General features: G+C 49.5%; 9 protein-coding genes across 9 annotated transcripts; 8 read left to right on the forward strand and 1 right to left on the reverse strand.

The window, feature by feature from the left end:
- Positions 1-754: 754 nt before the first annotated feature.
- Positions 755-2,421, forward strand: CDV56_108304 (glycosyl hydrolase family 79 C-terminal domain-containing protein; the record flags this gene model as incomplete). Its single annotated transcript, XM_026761923.1, has 6 exons — positions 755-885; positions 930-1,049; positions 1,099-1,346; positions 1,399-1,761; positions 1,807-1,898; positions 1,945-2,421. The coding sequence occupies 6 exons, from the start codon at positions 755-757 to the stop codon at positions 2,419-2,421; spliced, it is 1,431 nt and encodes a 476-aa protein (XP_026616624.1).
- Positions 2,422-3,227: 806 nt separating this feature from the next.
- CDV56_108365 (lysozyme) lies at positions 3,228-3,984 on the forward strand (the record flags this gene model as incomplete). Its single annotated transcript, XM_026761984.1, has 2 exons — positions 3,228-3,398; positions 3,448-3,984. The coding sequence occupies 2 exons, from the start codon at positions 3,228-3,230 to the stop codon at positions 3,982-3,984; spliced, it is 708 nt and encodes a 235-aa protein (XP_026616625.1).
- Positions 3,985-4,436: 452 nt separating this feature from the next.
- CDV56_108395 (uncharacterized protein) lies at positions 4,437-4,673 on the forward strand (the record flags this gene model as incomplete). The annotated part of the gene is made up of 1 exon (XM_026762014.1): positions 4,437-4,673. One exon carries the CDS (start codon positions 4,437-4,439, stop codon positions 4,671-4,673), a length of 237 nt encoding a protein of 78 aa, XP_026616626.1.
- A 611-nt stretch (positions 4,674-5,284) lies between these two features.
- Positions 5,285-6,040, forward strand: CDV56_108417 (TolB family protein; the record flags this gene model as incomplete). The annotated part of the gene is made up of 1 exon (XM_026762036.1): positions 5,285-6,040. One exon carries the CDS (start codon positions 5,285-5,287, stop codon positions 6,038-6,040), a length of 756 nt encoding a protein of 251 aa, XP_026616627.1.
- A 506-nt stretch (positions 6,041-6,546) lies between these two features.
- On the forward strand, positions 6,547-8,304 carry CDV56_108451 (uncharacterized protein; the record flags this gene model as incomplete). Its single annotated transcript, XM_026762070.1, has 3 exons — positions 6,547-6,713; positions 6,923-7,386; positions 7,424-8,304. 3 exons carry the CDS (start codon positions 6,547-6,549, stop codon positions 8,302-8,304), a joined length of 1,512 nt encoding a protein of 503 aa, XP_026616628.1.
- Positions 8,305-10,835: 2,531 nt separating this feature from the next.
- On the forward strand, positions 10,836-11,789 carry CDV56_108561 (ankyrin repeat domain-containing protein; the record flags this gene model as incomplete). Its single annotated transcript, XM_026762180.1, has 2 exons — positions 10,836-11,143; positions 11,195-11,789. 2 exons carry the CDS (start codon positions 10,836-10,838, stop codon positions 11,787-11,789), a joined length of 903 nt encoding a protein of 300 aa, XP_026616629.1.
- Positions 11,790-13,036: 1,247 nt separating this feature from the next.
- Positions 13,037-17,106, forward strand: CDV56_108605 (uncharacterized protein; the record flags this gene model as incomplete). Its single annotated transcript, XM_026762224.1, has 5 exons — positions 13,037-13,139; positions 13,212-14,481; positions 14,528-15,346; positions 16,266-16,481; positions 16,647-17,106. 5 exons carry the CDS (start codon positions 13,037-13,039, stop codon positions 17,104-17,106), a joined length of 2,868 nt encoding a protein of 955 aa, XP_026616630.1.
- A 234-nt stretch (positions 17,107-17,340) lies between these two features.
- Positions 17,341-17,834, reverse strand: CDV56_108705 (VOC family protein; the record flags this gene model as incomplete). Its single annotated transcript, XM_026762324.1, has 3 exons — positions 17,341-17,376; positions 17,427-17,569; positions 17,615-17,834. The coding sequence occupies 3 exons, from the start codon at positions 17,832-17,834 to the stop codon at positions 17,341-17,343; spliced, it is 399 nt and encodes a 132-aa protein (XP_026616631.1).
- Positions 17,835-20,939: 3,105 nt separating this feature from the next.
- On the forward strand, positions 20,940-23,487 carry CDV56_108783 (uncharacterized protein; the record flags this gene model as incomplete). Its single annotated transcript, XM_026762402.1, has 5 exons — positions 20,940-21,253; positions 21,304-21,415; positions 21,474-21,612; positions 21,661-22,162; positions 22,230-23,487. 5 exons carry the CDS (start codon positions 20,940-20,942, stop codon positions 23,485-23,487), a joined length of 2,325 nt encoding a protein of 774 aa, XP_026616632.1.
- Between the last annotated feature and the right edge of the window lie 306 nt (positions 23,488-23,793).

Consider the following 23,793-nt stretch of genomic DNA (forward strand, 5'->3'; position numbering starts at 1 on the left):
TTGAGCCCTGCTGGGACTGATGGAGTCTTTAAGCATCATCCAAGCTGTCTGAGTTTATGGCTTGGCCGCCCGAGTCCCCCGAAGTCCAGTCCATGCGGGGACCCCAGGATCAGAGGAGATAACCCCGCGGGGACTCGATGGACTGGGAAAATTGGGATCTCTTGTTTCAGCCACTGATTGCTTGTAGCTGGAAGGAACCCGTCTCCTCATGAACGGGGAGAGATTCTCCACCAGTGTGGCCTCTAGTGCTGACGCTAATGGGATTATTGCCTTCAAACAACTTCCACATGATTCAGGTCTGCCAATGAGAGCAGTTTTTATTCCTGTTGCTTCGTCCAGGAGGGCCACCCAGAATCTAAGGATTCAGAGCTCGGTATAATGTCTACCGACATTGAGAGTTCGCGCTGCATTGCCAGGAAGCTTGGACTAATCAAGAAAATGACAAACTTATGCAGAAAGGTTATCTGTTGGATGGGATATTCCCTTGCCAGAGACATATGCAAGAGAAAATAGTCCCCCAGGAACTGAATAGCCGTGAACACCCTTCAAGGCATTGTCAATTCCCGCCATTCAGGATGCAGATCAGAGGGGCTGAATGGGATACTGCTCGACCGGGGAAATTCCCCGTGGGGTTTCATCATGATCATCTCGATGTAGAAATGATCTTCCTCAAGAAGAGGATACTGCGTGTACATATAAGTCATACGGTCCAGAACGGACAAACAATGAGTCTTGATTAGTGAAGGCCGTAAACATGGCTCTCCTTCTTGCACCCCTTCTGCTGTGCAGCTGCATTCCTGTAGTAGCAGCATTGACCTTTGCAGTCCCTTCTACACCTCCATCCAATGCGAGTGGACAGCTCTCGGCTGCACCCGTCGGTGTCTCGTAAGCCTCATTCACCAGCATCGGTAGCACCTCTGACAGTTTAGTCTCGAGTTTTTTACATTTCCGGGTTACATGAACGATGTCGCCGCGACGCCTACCTGTCTGCAAAACTTCAAGGATCTCACTGGTGCATGGCCTCCGTTGCGAATTGGCGGGACCACTCAGTATGTTTCGAAGTCTTTCGGAATACAGTGTCTATGCTCACATGAGTAGAGATCGAGCAACGTACGATGCTTCTTCAACCAATGCAGTCACCTACACCGTCGCTTCTTCCGGTGATGCCCCGACAAGTCTCACGTTTGGACCATCTTTCGTCTCTCTGGCTGCCAGCTACGGAGGTGACGTGATTCTTGGTCTGAATCGGCGACTAGACAATCTCTCAAACACTATTGCTGCGGCGACTCTGGCGAAGAACAAAATGAATAACCTGAATGCTATTGAGCTAGGCAATGAACCTAATTGTGGGCAATCCTCAGTTTGAATGACTCTCGTCCGACGACTGACAAGTATCAGTCTTCTCAAGCAGTGACCCCATTGCCAACTCGCAGTCCTGGACGGCCGCGGCTGACTATTCGTCGGAGGTGAGCTGGCAGGATGCAGTGTGTGGCAATTTGTCGGTCTCTAACATCATATCTGCTGGCGTCTTCTTTGGCACTTCTCCCATGAGTATCGCTGGTCTGGCAGCCGCCGAGGGAGAAGCCAACACTTACGTCAAAGATTACTGCTCGCACAACTACCCGCAGTCAGCCAGCACTGCCAACCTGGCCAGCCTCATGAGCCACAGCGCCATTACCTCGCAGATCAAGCCCTTCGCAGCTGAAGTTTCCGCCGCAGCTGCGAAAGGAAAACCACACATTTTTGGCGAGACGAACTCCGGTACGCACCTTTCGCATTTGTGTTTTCACGACTGACCCTGTCCAGCTACGCAAGGAGGCGGTGGCATCAGCCCGACCTTTGGCGCCGCGCTTTGGATCCTGGACTATGTGATGCAGACAATTCTCATGGGCACCGAGGTGAGCATCCTATGACATGCGTATTGCCAGCCTAACACACTCGCAGGCCCTTTATTTCCATCAAGGTACGATCGGCAACTGCCAATACTGCTGGTGGGGACGCTACGACATGGGATCCCCCTACTACGGCGCCTACTTTGCAACCATGGCGCTGGCCAACGCAGATCAAATCGCTCCTCTCGATGATCAGACAACCGCGTACGCCGCCTACGCTATATACAAGGATGGAGCTCCCGTCCGTGTCCTCCTCTACAATTCCGACTATTACACGAGCGGCACTCGGTCGGCACAGACATACACCTTGACCGGCTTGCCCTCCTCTCGTGTAACGGCTAAGCGACTGACAGCCCCGTATGCCACATCTCGTGTGGATCGGGGACAGAATCCCACTGTCGGGGGGCAGACATTTGCCAACGGAACGTGTGCGATACAGGGGACAGCTGTGATGGAGACTACTACCGTCAGCTCGGGGAAGGCGACGTTTACCCTTGGGGCGTCGGAGGCATTATTGGTCTATCTGTAGTCTCCTGCTTTGAAAGGGAGATATTGAATTCCTTCATCTCCCTAACGATACCCTGAGTAAGAACGGGATTTACTCTTTAACCATGCCATCGGTCATTTAGATGCAGTCAAGGAAGAATGCATTCCAAAGAATAGTCGACAGCAGGGAATAAGTAGTATATACGAGGTACTACATATTTTAGCAATGCTGCAATATGGAGGACGTATGTTTCGATCCTCAACCGTTGGCTAGACATAAGTCTCGTTCAGATGCAGCATTCTCAGTATAAAACTATTTTTAGTACTCCTTCATGAACAAAAGATCTTCGCATTTGGAAAAAATGGTGCGAATATGGGTTCGTCAGGGACCTTTGATGATCAGTCTGTTGCTCTCTTCCATTCACAGAGGTATTAATATCGCTGGTTCACTACTATGCAGCCTCTCCAATCCTTCTAGACTGATCGGCGGCCTCGCAGAATGATACCCGTCTAGCCAAATAGCGCCTTTGAGCGAGGTCAGAGAGTGATGATCCTCTCGTATACACGCCCCACAGGCGGGATATCACGACTTCCCTCGTATATCCTCGCACGAGTTGTCTGAATCTTTTCATATGATCGAGCACTCTGGAAGATGAAAGGTACTCCCCGACGGTCGATTCGACAGTTCGTATCAATGTCCGTGTCTAGTTTCAGATGCGCTTATCGCAATCAAAATCCATTATAGTGTCGGCTGGATCTCAGCAGACCGCATATATATACCAGCAACTCTTTAACCGAGTCAAAAAAACCACATCCAGACATCGAAAGCACAAGGGCCCCCCCTGCATCATGAAGTTCTCCATCGCAGCTGTTGCCGCCATTGCCAGTTTGGCTTCGGCCCTCGCCAGCCAGCCTGAAGCCCGCGCAACCACCGTCCAAGGCTTCGACATCTCCAACCACCAAAAGACCGTCAACTTTGACGCTGCAAAGAAGGATGGTGCGCAGTTTGTGATGATCAAGGTTCGTCTTGTCCCGATCATCAAGCTCACTCAACCAACACGAACTACAGGCCACTGAAGGCACGACCTACAAAGACACCGTCTTCAACTCCCACTACACAGGCGCCACCAAGGCCGGCCTGCTCCGCGGCGGATACCACTTTGCGCGCCCTGACAAGTCCACCGGCAGCACGCAGGCCGAATTCTTCCTGAAGAACGGCGGCGGGTGGAGCAACGATAACCGGACGCTGCCCGGGATGCTGGACATCGAGTACAACCCCTACGGAGCGACATGCTACGGCCTCGGCCATTCCGAGATGGTCGCTTGGATCCACGACTTTGTCGACGAGTACCATGATGCGACGGGTCGCTGGCCTATGATCTACACCACCGCAGACTGGTGGACTCGCTGCACGGGCAACGCCAAGGGCTTCGGCGATAAGTGTCCCCTTGTGTTGGCGGTGTATACCAGCTCCCCTCCGAAGACGATCCCGGGTGACTGGAAGACATGGACGATCTGGCAGAATTCAGACAAGTATGAGCACGGAGGGGATTCGGATAAGTTCAATGGGCCCATGACGCAGTTGAGGAAGTTGGCCAGTGGTTGAGTTAGGGCTTAAAATTCCTGTTCTTTGTGCTGTATTCTAGAATCCCTATACTCTTTGGTCTGCTAGAGGTTATAGACTTTGCCAAGTCGTTCGACGTCTATAGGCAAGCTCCAACAATTGCCGAGATTGAATATAACCCTTTTATTGACATAAGTATGACGGGGATGTGCCATCTGCAGTACCATGTCACCGTGACTTGATATATGGCGTTGTTGATTGGCAATCCGCAAACCGCTTGGCTTGCCACAAGGGATATAAGCTTATGATTCGATATACCAGACTGTTTCCCTGAATATTGACAAACAGCACGTCATGCTAGGATCATTCCACCAACTAGCATATAAGAACAATATATAAAGCGAACGCTCTACTTGCATCTGAGAGCCAGTCCTTACTGCACTGAAACATCACGCGATAAACTATACTCATTATTAACACTCCTGTTTGACACAATGCCTTCGAAACCAATCGCCGACCCTCCCCTTCAACCCAAAAAGGTGCACGGCGTGACCCGCGATGACGAGCCAATTGACGACTACGAGAACGCCATCCATTCGAAGCAGCAGGAAGAAGAGGGCTCAGACAGGGGCAATATAGCCGCATCACATCTAGGATCATCGACACGACATAAAGGTTCTCGGACTCGATCGCACGGCTCTCGGAATCGATCGACCACGGGGCGTGTCTGAAACCTTGAGGACGCTAAATTGAGAATACAATCAGTTCTATTGGCTTGCATGTGAACGGAATGAGAGCATTGGTGTCTATCTCCAGTGAGCTGCAAAGTGCTTCTGTATATTATGTTACGGTCTAGAATCACAATGTTGCAACCAAGGAGTTAAGATTGTTCATGCGGCCGTACTGATTCAATTCGGCTATCGGGCTTTTGGGCACCTTGTTTCAGCAGCCATTAGTCTTTCGAGAGCAGAATAAGGCGGGTTGAATACCCGGTTTAGGGTGGCTTAAAACGATTTCCTGTAAGCGAAGACTCGCTTAGAAGAGGATGCATGAACCAGTCACACCCTTGTAGCGCTCGGCAAAAACTGCCCATAAGCATACATTCTATGACCGAGGGATCCTACTCCCTGCGTTCTTGGTCACATCTCGCTGGCTGTTCTTGGAAAGTAGCTAGCGGCTTGCTTCTGCTGAAATCAAGCTGGCCGTTAGCAGCCACTTATCTTCAGAGATATCCACACGTTTGCGCTACTATATACTCCTCCCGCTGCCCAACTGTCTATTCTGCACGCCTCAGCTCGGAAGCCGAAGGTTCTGGAAGCCAAAGGTCCTTCAAGCCTCGGAGATGGATGGTGAGGACGGCTTGGCACTCTATTGCTTGTCTATTGACGTCTTGAACACAGATCTCGTCGACGAAACGCTCGTCGGCCAAGGATTAGCAGGTGCCTTCCAACCCTCCTGGTCGACGGACGGCCAATGGCTCGTCTTCGGCGTGGGCTCCTGGTTCCAGGATCGCGCACAGTACGGCGGATGGCTGGCACGCGCCAGTGCGAACGGCTCCTACGCAGAACTGCTAACCACCAGCAACTCGACGGCAATCAACTCTGGCTTCCCCAGTTTCTCCCACGACGGCAAGAAGGTCGTCTACCGTGTTTGGGGCGCAAAGTCCACCCAAGGCGACAAGTCCCAGCTTGGCCTGCGCATCCTGGACCTCGAAACTCGCAAGGTCACCGTCCTCACCACAGGATGGGACAACCTCCCCTTCTTCTCACCGGACGGCGAACACAGGGTCTTCACCCGCAAGACGAACGCAACCAACTACGATGTCTGCACGATCCGGCCCGATGGAAGCGATCTGCGCGTGCTGACCAGCAGCGGCGCCAACGATGCGCATGCGGTGTGGTCGCATGATGGAAGGATCCTGTACTCTACGGGCATGTATGGGTTCCGGTACGAGTGTGCCTTGTACGACAATACGTTCCAGCCCTACGGCCAGATTGTGATCATGGATGCGGATGGAAAGAATAAGCGCATGCTTACGGACTCGATGTGGGAGGATTCGATGCCGCTGTTTGTGCCCCATTCGGCTCTCCACCGCTAGACGTATGGATCAGTACTAGTAGTAGTATGCGTCAAGTGTAGGCCCTGAATACAAGAAACTGAGGTCATATTTGCATGTGGAGAACACGTAGGAGTATGATGGGACCGGGATTTCCGTGTGCTGTCTGATGGAATATATTTTCCGGCTGCTTCCCCTTGTGGGGCCCCGCAAAAGGGTCAATGTTGGGGTGGATGAAGATCCCTGATTGACCGGATATTTGCTAGCCATGACTATGAGGGAGCATCTCGGGAGAACTTCGGATATGTGGGGTTGGGGAAACCTGGAGTTGCGGGGTGTCCTACTAGCAACCTCGTGCTTGACCATAGAGTCAGTGCTAACTGTTGATCATTGCCAGAATGCGATCAATTTCGAGTTGATCCGCGTCCAAGCGGGATTCGGACTGAAATGCTACTGGACTTTGGCCTGGTGCTATGACAACGGTATAAGAGGGGAGTGCCCCTGTCTTCTAACCAGGCCCTGACTTGAGTTCTACCACATCGAACAAAATGATCAGTATAGTTTCATGGGTTGTTATACTCCTGGGCGCTGCTGAGGCACAGCAGCTGTACATAACGACGACAGGCTATCCTGATCGCCCTCAATGCACGCAGCCGGTTCCCTCCCCAGTGTACTACTTTCAGCCGTTCTCCTATACTCTGAATGAGACAGTTCGGTGAGTAGATAGACGGTCAATAGTGAATGCAGAAGAGTGGCATGCTAATGATTACAGCCATGCTACTTCTATACCGCGGCCAACAGCCACCCATACGTATGGGCCGCATTATGCTCATGCTGTGAAACATCTCACCGCCGTTCCAGCGACGACAACATGGGGCAATTGGCTGCCTGATCAGACTGTCATCACGGCCACTGATACTGCAGACCCTTAGCCTGGTCGTTGCTGTGGCAGCAGGTCGGGATCGAGAACTATACGACGACCGGCATGTACTCGACGACTGTCAGTCCCACACCGGTGCCGACCAGTGCATTGGTGTTGCCGCCCGCTGACTACTTTGGCCCGACGGACTGCTATAACTTTCCGGATGACTTCGTCTTCGGCGTCGCAGGAAGTGCTGCGCAGGTCGAGGGTGCAGTGGGCTTGGAGGGCCGCAGTCCGACTATCTTGGAGAAACTGGCCAACACGAGTCAGCCAAAGGACTATGTCACGAACGAGAACTACTACTTGTACAAGCAGGATATACAACGTCTGGCGGCGATGGGAGTCAGGTACTACAGCTTCTCCATTCCGTGGACCCGCATCCTACCCTTTGTTCTACCAGGGTCCCCGGTAAACGAGCAGGGCATCAAACATTATGATAATCTGATCAATACTGTTCTCGACGCTGGTATGCTGCCCATCGTAACACTCCTTCACTTTGACAGTCCCGATCTGGGTTACATTCAACGAGCCCCTTCTTTACGCGTTCGATTTCCAAGGCGCCGATAACGTCGTGCGTGCACACGCGCAGGTGTACCACTTCTACCACGATGTACTAAACGCAACCGGTAAGATGGGGATCAAGTTCAACGACAACTTTGGCGTGCCCCGCGACCCCCATAATGCCAGCGATATTCAAGCCGCAAACCGCTTCCAAGAGATGCAGCTGGGACTCTTCGCGAACCCAATCTTCCTCGGCCAGCAGTACCCGGATTCAATCCTGGACACCCTTCCCGGTGCCAAACCCCTCTGCAATCAGGACCTGTCCTATATCGCCAATACGTCCGATTTCTTCGGTATCGACCCATACACTGCAACGGTCGTCTCCCCGGCCCCAGAAGGTATTGCAGCCTGCGCCGCCAACGCCTCCAGCGAGCTATTCCCGTACTGCGTGGTGCAGGAAACCAAGAACAGATACGGATGGAACATCGGCTATCGCTCCCAGAGCTATGTCTACATCACGCCTACCTATCTACGGGAGTACCTCAACTACCTCTGGAATACCTTCCGTAGCCCGGTCTTCGTGTCGGAGTTTGGGTTCCCCGTTTTCGGAGAAGCCGAGAAGACGGACCTTTCAGATCAGCTGTTTGATACCCCGCGGAGCATCTACTACCTTTCTTTCATGTCCGAGATTCTCAAGGCAATCCATGAAGACGGGGTGCATGTGATGGGGGCGTTGGCGTGGTCCTGGGCGGACAACTGGGAGTTTGGGGATTACAATCAGCAGTTTGGGCTGCAAGTGGTTAATCGGACGACACAGGAGCGGTATTACAAGAAGAGTTTCTTTGATTTGGTGGATTTTGTGTCGTCGAGGATGTCGAAGTGAGCCCCCACATTTCACAAGCAATTACTCCGTCAACAATGAAAGCTTGTACTCTGTATCTCTCATGCCGTATCAGATGCGGGAAGATGAGAGATTATAAAGGGATCTTAATGCACTCATCGCGCACATAAACCATTTCTGCATAGAGAAGAAATATAGACAAGGCTCACAGTCATAGCCGAGGGATTCTGAACTGTTCTTTAAATCATATGAAGCTAAAGGGATGCATACGTCGTGTGTCTGACAGTTTCCATTGATCACAACCCGAAGGACGTCCTCACCTAGTCTCAGAAGGCTAGGGCTAATTTCCTTTCCAATAGCTCTTTTATAGCTTTCACGAAATGCTAGAGGATCTTCCCCCCCAGCGTAAGTCCTTGATAGTCCTCATCTTTCTGGCCTCAAATATGCTTCTTAAGCTCATTTGACTGAAAAGATGGATGGAGATACTTCAGACAAACAACCCACAAGTTCTTCCTTTTTGCGTTTTCCTGCATTATAGTTAAATTCTTTTTTGCTCTGAGCGGCAAGCCAGTACTTTTACCTAGGCGCACCTTCCATTGGTTAGTTCTAGCCGCCTAGGTATGCAATCCAGGGTGAATATCAACCCCTGGGATACATTTTGACCAATGTAAGGTGACATTGTTTGTGTTCTGACGCGATCTGTCTCGATTGGCTGCAAATGACAAGGGAGTTTTTGACGCCAGAGTGCAGCCAAGGACACATCCCCATGCGATCCCCAATCACTCCACTGCTTCTCAGCGTTTAAGTTGACCTGTCCGTATGTTGTCAACCCATGTACGAATCAAGGCCCATGCTAGCGTTGTGATTAGTCGCGTTCCTCTTTTCCCCTGGAAGAGCCCCTGGTGCAAGGACGTCCAGCACGGAGGGTTCATCCATCTTCTCGCTGTAGCGCCAGCCCCAGAGGCGGCACAAGCCTGTCAGCCAGCTGTTGACGCTGCTCCCGGAATGGGACTTGGTCCTTGCAGGAGCTGAGCGCTTGGTGGATTGCAGCTTCAAGTCCTTCGGAAGAATGCTGGCAGGGATTGACTGGGCAATTTCCAGGATACGCGCGGCATAGATAATGCTTAATTCTGGCTCAAGTGAGTGTGGGTGATGGATAGGTAAGTGCACAACTATAACCAACAGAGGTGTCTAATTATCTGCGTTCACTAATAGGGTTAGCTAATGATTTGGTGCTTAGGGAGAGATGAGGAGATAGAAGAGTAATCAGGCCAGTAGTGAAGGATTAGTTTGCAAGCGGCAAGGCGAGTTCCTGGGACACATACAACAACTTACTATTATAAAGTGTGACTGTGTGATAATGCTTTCCACCTACACAGCCGCCTATACACGTGCCAGATCAGGCTTTAGAAGGTAAAGAACTAACCTACCTGCAACAGTGTTCTAACACACCCTTTAATATAAAAGAGGATGCATCCCATGTATATGCTTTTCCTGAACTACAGTTATCAACTTGTTCATTCTCCCCATATCACGCTCTAACCCAATATGTCTTCCCACTTTCATAATGCTCTGGCTAATCGGCAGACTTGGGAAGTGCCCATGAACCAAGTCCTTTTCATATCTTTTGGAGGTCCGATACGAGCGATCGGAACGCAGAATCTCAATGGCTGCACAGCTGTTGCAGTTTTCTCCCCATATGGGCAATCCTGGCACACATTCCTCCGATGCCTTATCCCACCATGGATACGCGAATCGGGATGCAAAGCTTGGATCGTTTGATGAACGAATTGATATCACTCTATCATCAAAACCCAGATATATTCCCTAGAGGCTCAACTTCACTTATTGTTGGCGCATCTGTTGGAGGCTCACCAACGTTAGCGCACCATATAGAACGAATTGGCGACATACTCGCAAGCCAGGGGCTCACCACACCCTACCTCAGGATGTACAACGTGAATTTAAGTCTCTATTGAGGACCAGCTGAGGGTACTGTTTTTATTGATCCAAGATTGGGTTCCGTTGTCGTGTATGTCGATGATCAGCCACTCGCGATTTGACCAACAAAACTGGATACTGGGTGTTACACCGCAGAGGCACTGAAATACTATGGTATTAACTGTATGATTTGCATAAATAATAGATTTTATTTGCATGCGTCCAAGGGGCCTCTGCATTATTTATTTTTTGTGACAGTGACACAGTGTCGCTAAATGATAAAAGGTCATACACCCTGGATAAGTAATGAACATAAAGTCATGCTAATAATATGGCTAAAAAATTTTTCATAATACAGAGATCTTTTAACACTAAGATAGGGCGCATAGGTAAGTGCAACAGATGAATAATAATAGTATGGCCTTCTGTAAATAAGGTGACTGTCGGTTGCAACCTTCATTATAAATAAATCCAGGACTTTATTTTTTCCAAGCTGATAATGTCATGTGCTTATGATCCTTAAAACGCCTGATTGCCCCTTCGTTTCTCTTTCATCTTGTTCAGACTTCCGCTTTCCTCACAATTTTCTTTTAAATATTATGTCGAGTTCAGATCTTATTGCACTTGACCAGATGACTGAACTTCAGGTGGTAGCTCTGTCGGGCAATATTGAACGACTCTATGCTACCCTTTCCCAATTGCGCGAAAGTTCCATTGACGACGAAACGTTCGAAGCGAAAACCGTTCCTGTTCTTTACAAGGCAATAGAAGATAACTCATTGGAAGTTGTCGAATGTCTTCTCGACAATCAAGTTCCCATGAATCCTTGGCTTTTTATGAAAGCGACTGAAAACACGTCATACCAAATTTTGCAGGCATTTCTTAACCACGGGTGGGACATCAACGCGCCAATTGACTCAAACACACCCCCAGCCCTGGCGTGAGTCGGTTTCGTTCTAGTACTTATAATATGCTGATGGCTCACATGTAGATGTTCTTTCCGCGACACAAGTTTGACCAAATGGTTCTTGGACCATGGAGCAGACCCCAATCAGCGATGTGATAGATACAAAAATTGTACTCCACTATCCATCGCATTCAGAGAGGCCAACTTCACAACTATCCGACTTCTTCTCAACCACGGTGCCTCTTTACAGCAAGGTCAGGTGCTGCATTATGCGGCGATGCGCGAGCTGGATGATCGGCTAGAAGTTCTGAGGTACCTTCTAGAAAAGGGTCTTCCGGTCAACGACATTATGTATCAGAATTGTGGTGAAGAGTATTATTTCCATATGTACAGCGGTATAGGCACACCCCTTCATTATGCGGCTGGGAGAGGATTGCTTGATTCCGTCAAGCTCTTGGTCGAGGGAGGGGCATCGCCTCAAATCAGAGACCCTATGGGCAAAACTGCTGCTGATTGGGCTGAAATGAACAGTCAAAAGGCCGTGGCTGAGTTTCTTCGTCCACTGTGTACCGGCAATCACCTGCAACTCACCCCACAGTTCACGGATGTACCTAGACGCCATTTCACCACTATACCAATGAAGGATTTCATCATGCAAAGCCGCTTTCGATTAGTTTAGGTACACTTGCATAATATCAATGATTATTTTTCATCTCGCCACTGGATATAGGAGGCAACAAGTGCTTAGTCGAGGTGACTTGCTGCAAGTTGGAAGTGCTAACAATCATCGGGACCCCTTGGTCAAGTAACTTAATAACACTGTTGATATTGCTGGTCGTCATTTGTTGGCCTATTCTGGCGTTCCTTGTCTTATATCAGGCCAGCTCAATTTGCTCCAATTGCCTTCCCCCACAGTTTGCACTTATTAAACCCACATTTCCCAACCCATCAACTTCCCATCAATTGCTCATCACTTTTACATTATCCTCTGATCATCATTCTACCACCCAGCGCCTCTGATTGCTCAGACAGTTGCATGCCAACAACATCCTTCTGAATGTCATGATGTTCCGCCCAGCATTTGTGATTCCTGTGTGTCTTGGATTCATCCACCTTATAGTTCTAGGTTGAGTTTGGGTTGATCCACCACCTATATAACCCACCCTCGTATCCATGCGGGTTGGATTGCGGATAATGGATATATCCACCATACTAAGGCAGTAACCGTAGTATTCTGATTACCACCCATCTTTCTAGTATTATAGCCACACCACTAGGATATCTGTATATTTTAGAAATAGATAGAGAGGACTATTATCTCTCTCTTTATATATAATATAAGCTTACCTAGGCCTAGATAAGGTTAGATAGGCTTATCAGTTCAAACAGGCTCCAGGTCACGTGCAACCATTGGGTTATCCGTATCCACATGGCCGCGGGTTGGATCAGGGCCCACCCAGATCGACCCATTTGCGGATTGGGTCAGCTAGTCTACCTGACTAGCTGGGGAAATTTCTAATTTTCTATATAGTACAGGAAGTTTACAAGACCTAAAGGCAGAGGTATACCTGTTTTAGGCATTAGTAGGAGGTCTGTATTGAGCAAGTACAGACTTGCCGCTGTAAGAAGTCTCAATTGACCCCTCAGAAAATCAGGCAATCAGGCAGATACTGTTGCCTCAGGCGACTGCTGGAGACTAAACCTCTCCACCAACTTTTAGCCTCTCTTTCCCGATCAGGGATTCGTCCAAGCGCCATCGCAACCAGGAAACGAAATGGACTAATGTGCTTGGCAGCCAAGCTGCACTAGGCAACACCTCGGTTGGCTGCTTGGTGCCTGGACCCTCCGACCCTCCTGCGCCTTAAAACTCCATCGCCCCTTTCTGTCGCAGCAGCCTGGATCACAGTTCGCATCACAGACGACAAAATGGCGAGCGGAACCCGGCCATATTCATTCACGGATTTCAGCAACGTGTCACTGAACAGTGTCATCACTAAAGTCCACATCGAGAACCAAGACCTGGAAATTGGTAGGTTATTAGCAACGCCCACGGAACAGCGCCGGATCACCGGTCGAGGCTCATGCTGAGATCCACCTCTAGTTGATCGCCTCATTGAGCCGCAGACCATAGCACATTTCTTGGAGTTTGCGCTGGGCGGTACGCTGCCCAATGGCAAGGACTGTGAGCTTGTGCGTATGACGGCGGACGAGCTCCCGTTGTTGCATACAAGTCCTGACCCCGCTGCCGATGAAACCGTCATCATTGACCGGGTCATGAGTCGCATCGGGTCCGAACAGGATGGGGACCGGTTGTGCTTGGTTGGGAAGAACATCCATTCCCTGAAGAGCCGATTGTGGGAGGGGATTATCCCGTTCTGTGAGCAGCGCTGGAAGGAGAAGGGCCTCGATAGGAAAGATAATTTCGACGTGGCTTGTCAGCATCTGTCGGCCGTTTGTGCAGCATTTGAGTATTTGAATCAGCCCAAGGTTATGGAGAACATGCGTGACACGTTCAACCTGATCTGGGAGCATTGGAGAGAGTTGGAGGTTATGGTAAATAGACAACGTGGAGAGAAGCAGCAACCGTCCGTGAGCGTGACGAGCCTCTGGACCACATTCATGACGGCCCACATCGAGGTCATGACGGAGCGAGCTCATCGCTGGGTAACGGTCAAAGTCAGCGCACTTCGCCCCCCGTTACTCGATACGCTGCGTTGGCATCGTCCCGTGGATCTAGACGTGGTAGACAGAGTCCAGTGGCGGACAACCGACGCATTACACATGCTGGCCGAAATCACCTCCGTCGCCGACTACGGTATTCGTATTCCGATGGACGGATACAAGGGCTACACTGCACCAGCTGCGCCGCCAAATATCCCTCCCGCTCTCCGCTCGACGAACTGGTCGGAGCGTGGAAAAGCATACTCGCAGAGGCTCAAGCAAGTCTCACACGCAGCGCGATACCAGAGGATCATGCAGGCGCGTGCGAGGGGTGAGACTCACCACGTTGCGGATCCGGCGGGACTGCACCAGACGGCCCTCGATCAGATCAATAGTCAGCATCAGTTGCGGCGAGAAGTGCGCGGCAATCCGATTGAGCCGGTACCCCGGGAGCCATGGATTATGAGGTCGTTGAATCAGATTGAGAATCCGAACGACCGAACTCGGGGATTTGGGCTGGCCGTCTACCGGCTGACTTATGAGCAGAGCGATGCCGAATGGAATGCGTGCAGACAAAAAATAGAGCAACACATTGCGGACTGGGGTCGGGGACAGACAGGCTCGAGTGCACTCAAGCCGTACCTGAAGCTGCACTGGATGGATGGGAGGGCTTTAGGCATTCCAGAAGGAGACGTCGAGGGAGCAAGAAAGTGAGTTCTCTCCTAGATTAATTGCTTCGGAATGCTAACGTCACAGACACTTCCATGATCTCGGTCTCTCATCGTTTGATGCTCAAGACCAGGTAAACGACCGGATGTTTCTCGTAGTCGACGAGCCCAGTGTCGCCTCATACACAGGCCCGAGCTACTCCGCCGCCCTGCCCACCACGCGCAACGGAGAGTACGCAGGTTTCGTGCTAGCCGTCGACGCCGATTGGGACGCAGCCGAGGGTCCCGATCGTCCAGATGAATGCCCGGGTTACCATGGGCAGATGCGAATCCTGGGCAGCCTGGTCTGGGGAGATCTATACGCCATGCACGCAGCACAATCCGCGTTACTAGAAGATCTATGGCCTCTTGCCCTTGACCATCCGAATACAGTCTATGTCGGGCCTGTCGTACCCGAGGAAATCAGATACTGGCGGCTCCAGAACGGCTTGCGCAATGTGTGTCTGCGAACAGTAGCTGACTACGCACACAAGAAGATCAACGGGACGCCGTTTCCTGTTGCTCCGACGCAGACTATTCCACTACCCGCTGCCCATGCAGGAACCGGGAATGCAGGTCCCTCCACGTCGCCAAGTAATCCTCCTCCTGAATCGTCACAGGGTCAAGCGGACAATCAACTCCGATCATACCTGCTGCGCGCGTTCTATCGACATTTGCGAAGGCATAATCGTTATCGAGAAGCGGCGATGGTGGGAGAGATGCTGGTTACGCCTCCGAATCAGACACCTGATATGGAGCGGCTGCGGCAACGCATGGAGCAGGAGGAACGGGAGGTTCAGGCCAATCCCGCGCCGCCGCTGAGTCAAGACGAGGAGCATGAGTTGGAAAGGCAGGAGTTTGAGAGGGAGTTTTGTCCCCAGCAATAGTTGATCTATGTTGGGTTTAAGGTTCTTCTCCTTGCCTATTCGCATCAGGTGGGTTGTTACGTGAATAGCTGTTCAGCGACCATACTAGTAATTCTTTATTATTATCCTGTATGACTATTAACTTCTACTAAGAGTCTGGAGGATTTGTCAAAAGTAGGTGTAGAACTTCAATTTTCATGCACAACTGGGCAATTAATGGTGTATTCTAATGATGGAACACTCAAGGCATAGTGCCAGAGCGCTTGAACCAAAGGCCTGCACTTGCCTAGATTAAAGGCTCTGGCACACTCTGTAAACTAAACCTGATACAAAAGCTTCCCCTGTTGGGAAGATTCATGAACGTGGAGCACTGATTCAATTAAAAAATTACATCTACTGTTATAGGTTCCCCTGAATGACTCCATTCAGTGTACGCGTGTTCCTGACTCAGGAATCAGCTGGTATCATGGTCTAAGTGAATGGAGCTGGTGATAGGCCTAAAGGATCTTATCTAGACCGTGGGACTATGCTTGAACGGTTTCCCTCCGGCTGGATATGCTAATAATGTCGTTGGTGGGTCTGCGCAGGTGTTTGAGTTAGACATTATGTCTGCTATGGACTACCAGACTGCACAGCATGGAGCAAGGGCAAGCAGGAATGGTCCTAGAGTTGATTTCCTGCTTTATATACGAACGTGAAGCACATTACCAATTATGAGGTTGTCCGTACTCTCTTTAACTGCTGTCCATACCAAACACTCTCTCTGCAAACGCTGGATCGTTTGCCACATTTTGTTTCATTGGGTCATTCTATAATTATATCATCCTTCCTTAAGGCCAACTTCTACAGGTTTGGTCAAGATATGGCGCTTGATTGCCCTTGCATTCCTTGGGCCACTTTTGGCCTCTTCCCAACTCACAGGTCGAGTCGGTCCTCTCACAACAGCAACAAAGAAAGCGGCAGTCAAAAACTCAAAACGTGCAATGTCCTCGAATACGGCGCCAACGCCGACCTCTCCACTGACCTCGGCCAGCCGCCTCTAGACGGCTTTGATGACTGCAAGACCGGCGGTCTGGTGGATGTCCCCAAAGACAAGTACGCCATGTCCACCTGGGCACTGCTGGACAAAGGAAGTGCGTGAGCCTTGCAGATTGACGGTATCATCTACCGCAATGGCACCGATGGGGGAATATGATTACCATCGCGCATAGCAGTGATTTTGAGCTATTCAGCAGCAACTCCCGTGGTGCGATCCAGGCCTGGGTTATGAGTTCCATGCCACGGGAAAGTCACGGCTTATAGCCCATTGGCTGCTGCTTCTGCTGCGGCGACCGGCAGCGCCAGTGTCGTTGCTGTTTCCAGCTGTGTGGCTGTCACCTCGAGTCCGAGCGATTCTATTCTGTCTACTGCAGCAGGAGCGTACAAGGAGGTCTCCAGCTCATCCATTGTCGTCGCTGTTTCGGAAATCACCTCTGCTGCTTCGTCCGTTTCTGTGGCTATTGAGACCTCAATTGTCTCATCCACTGCCAACAACCCTTCTGTCAACATCACGTCTTTGGAAGCAATTGAGCCTACCATTGTCCCTACTTCTCCAGTGGTTTTTGTTCCCTCGGTCTTTGAGACCAGGACAACCACTACTCCTGGCGAAGCCCAAACACTTGCCGCGAAGGCAGAAGAAGTTGGCCGGCGTGGCTATCCTGCTCAGCAGCCTGACGGCCAGCACTTGCATCAACACATTCACAGAGGCCACCACCGTCGTTAGCGCTTGCAGCTGCAACTGGATACCGATATATGAATCTGAATCTCCATTATTGGTCCCAACTGTATTATATGAATTTATCTCGGGACAAGCCTGATTAACGCCCATGATTGAGTGATCATAGCAGTCATTTGATTGACAGGGAAGCAGAAGATATGTTCGTACTAATGATAACGCAGCATCAAAATGTAGATGGCATACTCTGAAGTCTAGCGAGTCCAACCTAATATAGAGCTCTTACCGATATTCCTCCTCATGGGAGCAATAATCGACCTGAATCGCGTTATCAAACAAGTCTACCTCGTACGGAACAAAAGACTTACAGCCTCAACATTATTCCCCAACGGATCCAATACAAAAGCCCCATAAGTGTTCTCGTCATACTCGGGATGAATCCCCGGTGCTCCATTATCTACCCCTCCCGCCGCAATCGCCGCCTGATGGAAAGCGTCCACCGTCGCATGATCTACCATCATGAGCCAAGACCCAAGTAACTGCAAGGGAAACATACCCGGAGCCATCAAGGCAAAATGCAACCGCTGCTGCGTCGGGACATCCTCCTGTACCACCCATAGATCAGGCATTTCGGAACCCAGCCCGACGGCTTTGGGGAGGCGTCTCAACTCGCGGTATTTGAAGGGGGCGAGGGCGGCTTTGTACCAGCCCACGACGGACTCGAATTGCTCCTTGGGAGCGGAAATGCTAATGTGGGCTAGGTTGCTGAAGGACATGATACTATTCAATGTAGTTACGATATTTGCAGTTGAGTATGAATAGCTGTTTGTTGATAAAGTGGAGAGAGAGTCATCCATGTCATCACGCAACGCCTGAGGATTTGGTGGCGTGACGTCACCGGAGCAGTGTTGACTGATCAGGCAATTGTCACTTCTAGTCGGCATGTCATATTCCACAAATGAGTTGTTTGAATCGGATTATATGAAGTTCAAGAGGGATCATATGGTAGAGTCATACGTCTCAGATTAGGCGTTGGTGCGATGGGGTAGTCTGAATTGTCATGTTGAAGATCTGCACGCCTGGACCTACCATGACAAGACAACATTTGACCAACAGAAATGAATCTCCTATTCTTAAGACAGTCATCCTATTCAGACAAAGGACTGATTATATGTTCTATGTTGGCACCCTTGTCTTCCTACTCTTTCTGTGGCTGTTTATCACCTCTTTCTATGGTAACGGATATAAGACCTAAATATAAGCTTTATTAGAAGGCTAGATTCCACGAGCTGGATTTGAAAGCTATAAACAAGTGGTGAATATACATCTTCTAATGTATGATGCTCTTCACAACATCAAGGCGTGAGTGTATCCGGAGTCGGGTCGTAGTCCCAGGGTTCCTGGTCTTTGACAATCTGCAAACACCAGATGAGCTTGTTTCCCTTTGGGGATAATTGTATATTAGTCACCAATAAAGCTCGAAAAACGAAAGGCACACTGTCCTCTGATATGCGAAGAGAAACCTACGCTCACCACCATACGAGGTATCCATGTACTTGGCCATTCTAGCTGGCATTCCTCATCATGTCCTCCTTCTGGGGATGACTGAAACCTCGCCCCTGAACTATTGAATCTAGGCATTAGTTCTGGTGTATCGTCGTAGAAATCGGTTGAAATTGAATTTCTTGGGGAGGAAACCTACGACGGAGTATGGCACGCCGCTGCTGGTAGGAGCTTGGTCCATAGGACGCTGGCCTTCTGTTCCTTTACCCTGACCTTCTGGGGTCTCAGATTGGTTCAGTGTTCTCGACAACGAATACATGGTTGAAGCGCCCCTGGCAGGCATTGGTTTGCGCTAGTAGCTCATGGAAGCTTCTTCCTCTGCCTTCATGCACCAGAACTGAATTGGGATTGGCACGAGGGTACATCTCTACTGTCCTCTGAAAACGCGGATTCCTATCTTTAGTTATCAGTATGTTGGAAGTATCTGTATAGATAACATCAGCCATTAATAGTTCTTCTGCCAGCTCTTAAACGTAGCAGGATGGTTGAAACATGAACTGCAGGTTAGTTTTGTTAAGCTTCCAATTCTTCCTCGTCGGACTGCTAGCAGAGAGAACGGACTGAAAGTAAGTGCGAAATAGACTTCCAGTGTTTTCAAACATAAGCTAGTGTCTGAACCATCACTAAGCTCCAGACTGAGTCGGAACCCCTACCCCGATGCCCGTCATTTTCAATATCAATAGTATTAGGCCGGTCTGTTACATACAGGCACCAAGACTAGCACAACAGATTATTTCAGCTTCCATATGATGATATGAATAGTGCTCGCCTATGTTAAACACGCATCTGGTGCAACAAGCAGTTATTCAGATCGAACATGTGATAATTTGGTACCTCAGGGCGTCAGACCATCATCGCCTCAGGTGGCGACAGACTGACAGTATCATTCCATCTCTTATGATCTTGTCATATACTGCCAATTAAAACGCAGATCGTCTCATCGACTCTCCCATCAATGGCTTGAGGCACGGTGGTGTCATCATTACTATGGCTAGGCATGTCAATGTGACAGCTATTTCATAATACGCACAGTTATTTTGCCTAGTCGCAGACATCACCCTGGAAAGGGGTCTTTGATAGTTGGATAATACTAGCATTGTGAATCTGGACCACTGTACAAGTTCCCTTTGCAGGAAATGCGACAACTAACGGAGTCTAGACCCTTTCCCGAAGCAGCAATATCTATGGATAGAACCGTCCTTTGCTGCAAAGTACATAAAGGAAAAAGCCAGCTTCATTACATCGAGTTATATTTCTTTGACATATGCCACAAAAGAGTATTTTTACTGCAAGTATTAACATGCCTCATTCTGAATCCAAATAGTATTACTCAAAACCCCAGAGTTCAAAAGAACCCATTTCCTGGACATGTCAGCTATCCATGGGCCTAGAGTGACGCCGCCACATTGTAAGGAGCCCGTTGATCCAGCAACCATACCAGGAATTCTTGATTATTATCCCATATCGATCAGAACTTTCCAGTACACTGGGAAATCAATAGTGTAGTCGCCAATAATGGAAGACTGAGGGCATAGTGCCAGAGCGCTTGAACCAAAGGTGCGCTTCCCTAGATTGAAGGCTCCGGCCATATCCATAAACCCTACCTGATATAAAGCTCCCTCTCTTGGAAGATCCATGGATGTGGAGCACTGATTCAGTTAAGATCACTGATATATCCACTGTTAGAGGTACCCCTACACAACTCCATTCAGTGTACGCGCATTCCTGACTCAGGGATCAGCCAGTGTCATGGTCTGAGTAAATGGTGCCGGTGAGATCCAGGACTGAAAATAATTGAAGTGTGTCTTTAAGTGTCTGGGTAGGTAATCTATTAATTGCATTATGAGATGGTTTCCACATTAATTCGCATCACTCCGAGTGCTAGTTGTCATTCTCAATCTGCTCAACTATAACCAAATATGGAGTGGAGGTGGAGAACAGCAGTGACCCCTTCAATGACCCTTTTCCGCCCATCCAGGGACTGTAGCTTTGTTTGGAGTGCCTCCAACCCAATCTCTATTGAATCATCTCGTCTCGAGTTAGCCGCACTTTCTTGCATCTTGACTGATTGCTGTCAGCGAGTATCAGAAGGCCGAATTCGGTAACTTGTAAATCTAAATATGTGGCTGAGCAACCCCGCATGTCCCGAATTTGCTTCGTCCTATCAGTGCTTCGGCAGTTAGCTGTGGGGTAAGTGGGGTTAGTGGGGAAGCCGCTGATGTCACCCAAGGCTGCGTAATTCAGGAGAAAGGTCTTGCAGCCTGACGTCGCTCTATCCGCTTCAGCCTTTTAACACTTCTTGTTGATTTTGTTATGTTATGGAGTCTGAAGAGGCACAAAGGCTTGAACAGCGCCTTTCATCAACTGCATCCCATTTCTCTGGCCTAGCTGAACAGATTCGAAGTTCGTTGTCTGATAAAGAATCAACTGAGCGACTACAATCGTCCACATTGAAGGTTGCTATCCCGCGAATCGCTCATCCCAGAACAACTGGCAATCGACGCATCAAGACGGCATGTGTGGCGTGCCGGGAGCAAAAAGCCAAGTGTAGTGAACATCGGCCATGCGATCGCTGCGTCAGTTTCGGCGTCACTTGCACGGCGCTCGAAAGTAAACGCGAGAGTAGGGAAAGGTTAGTAGGATACCTGGACAAGCTTGAACATTTGACTTAGTGTTACATAGGCAACTTGAAGAACTCGAGCAGCAGGTTGCCGTTTACGAACAGCTACTGCAGCACCTACGGTCAAAAGTCGATATTCAAGATGCAGATCTTATCACAAGGACATTGCATAAAGTAAGTCATAGTCCGTCCCTTTCCATTTCACCTTCTCCATTTTGACGATTCTCAATAGAAGAGCTCTATCACTGAGCCCCTATCTCCGGATCCTGTCAGCGCGACGCATCCTACGTCTAGTCAGCCTTCCTTTGCCGTGGATTATGTTGAGGAGGACTACAACCGGAATCATCAACTGCAAGCGTTCGGCTATCTAGGTTCGCACTCCGAAATCTCGTGGATACGTGATTTAAGGAGGGAAATAGACAAAGGCACTCCTTTGGCGGAGACGGCAGCTTCAGAATCAAGGACATCTGGCGACGGCTCTAGGGCATTAATCTCGGTAAGTTATTTTCTGGATGATCAGGATCTGTTACTCGATCAAGGCATTGCCCCCTATGATCGTCCTTCTCGTAATGTTGGAGATAAACTTATACATCTCTATTTTAACGCGGTTCATCCGTCTTTTCCCATTGTTGGTAGGATTCCGTTTATGCAGCAATATGCAATATATTATTCCCGGCCCAATATACGACCACCGGGCAAGTGGCTTGCGATCCTTAACTTAATCTTTGCTCTGGGGTCCAAATTCGGTCATCTTCTTTCTGAACCGTGGACGAAAGGTACAGATGGGCCCTTGGAGTATTTTTCCCGGGCTCAGAGGCTCAATTTTACAAGTTGCCTGCTCTTCGATCATCCCAACCTGCAGCAGGTGCAAGCCGAAGGCTTGAGTGCGTTTTGGCTCATGTCAATGGGGCACGTCAATAGGTACAGTTTTCAACTCTCATTAGTTCATCATAAGCTCCAGAATTATGCCTTCTAATGCGATCTGCAGGGCATGGAGAACTTGTGGTGTCTCCATAAGGTCCGCCATCGCATTGGGGATTAATCTACGAAGCGAGAGTAAGGACACGCCGAATTTCTCGAAGGAGCTCCGGTATCGCGTTTGGTGGTCCATATACACGCTGGAGAACACACTCTCTATCATGACTGGCCGGCCCACGAGTGCTGCGGATACGTTCTGCACAACGCCTCTCCCTATTCCTTACGAGGAGGACCAGTTTCATGGGCCTATCGCTTCCCACCTGCTCTCAGACTACAGTGTGCGATATGGCTATATGCAAGCTTTCTGTTCCCGAAGGCATAAACACACCCACTCACGAGTTTCAACAAACCCTGCACCGTCTGTAGGACACTACTTGGCTTCGACCGTCAACGAGGCCGCGCCTAGTAATGCACTTTACTTTCTGTATTTCGTCGACATAACAATGATCATGCGGCGAGCAATTGATTTGCTGTATGCTCCCGGCGGCTCTAGAGAACCCTGGCCTAAAGTCGGCGCAGCAATAGTGGACTTGGTAAGAGATGCAGATGCGTGGAGTAGCAGCCTTCCAGACGTATTCCAGTTTAGGCCAATGCAGAAGTCCAAGTTCTTTGAACGGCAGAGATGGAGCCTTGCTTTTCGCTTCTATAGCACCAAAATCACTATTTCTCGCCCTTCTCTTTGCCGCTCCGATCGGCTTCGACCCCACCACCGAGATTCCCCTGCGGACCAACGGAAGAACGCAAAGATATGTGTTGATTCAGCCTGCGATATACTTGACCTATTACCAGACACACCTGATGTGTTTTGGCTGATCCGGTTATCGCCCTGGTGGTGTATCCTACATTATCTGATGCAGTCAACGACTATTTTACTAATCGAGCTCGATTTTTGCGTCAAGTTTGACGCCGAAGAGGCCAGCAAAATCACTATGCTGGTGGAGAAAGCTATGTGTTGGCTCCTTGCAATGGCTTCAGATAACCTAGCTGCTCAAAGGGCATGGGAGGTTTGCCATAGCCTCTACCGCTGCATTTCCCTAACGCCTATTGACAGCACCAATGCAACACCTTACGGCTCTACTGAACCGTTACCACCTCAGAGCAATATCTTACGAGCGATGCAAGATGGTCTGCAACTTACACCGTCACATGTGCCTCTGTCGCGAAATATAGTGGTTCATCCCACCCTGCAAACGATGTATGATCAATTTGTGCCTCGCGAATCTAGTGGAGCTACATTTGACAAGAGTGACAATAGCAACTATCAGTAAAGTCACCAGCTAATCTGGAAACCATAAGTTCTGTGTTTATCTAATCAACATGTGGTTATACCTTATTATGTACCTACTGCGTAACCATGACAGCCAATAGAAAGCATGGAAGACAACTTCTGTTCCATGCTTATGTCGGGACCGGGGTAGCATAATAAAAGACTGAGGTCGATGTCATAGATTAACCTTACTTTATGTGGTGAACCATCAAGACTAGATAGAGAGATAGTCCTGAATACCCTCCCCATATTGTCTCAGCTGCCAAGTGCCAAGACTCAGCCGATGGTTTCAGGCATCACGGCATCA

The sequence above is a fragment of the Aspergillus thermomutatus genome (assembly GCF_002237265.1).
Source record: "Aspergillus thermomutatus strain HMR AF 39 chromosome Unknown NODE_38, whole genome shotgun sequence".
In the NCBI taxonomy this organism is placed as follows: Eukaryota; Fungi; Ascomycota; class Eurotiomycetes; order Eurotiales; family Aspergillaceae; genus Aspergillus; species Aspergillus thermomutatus.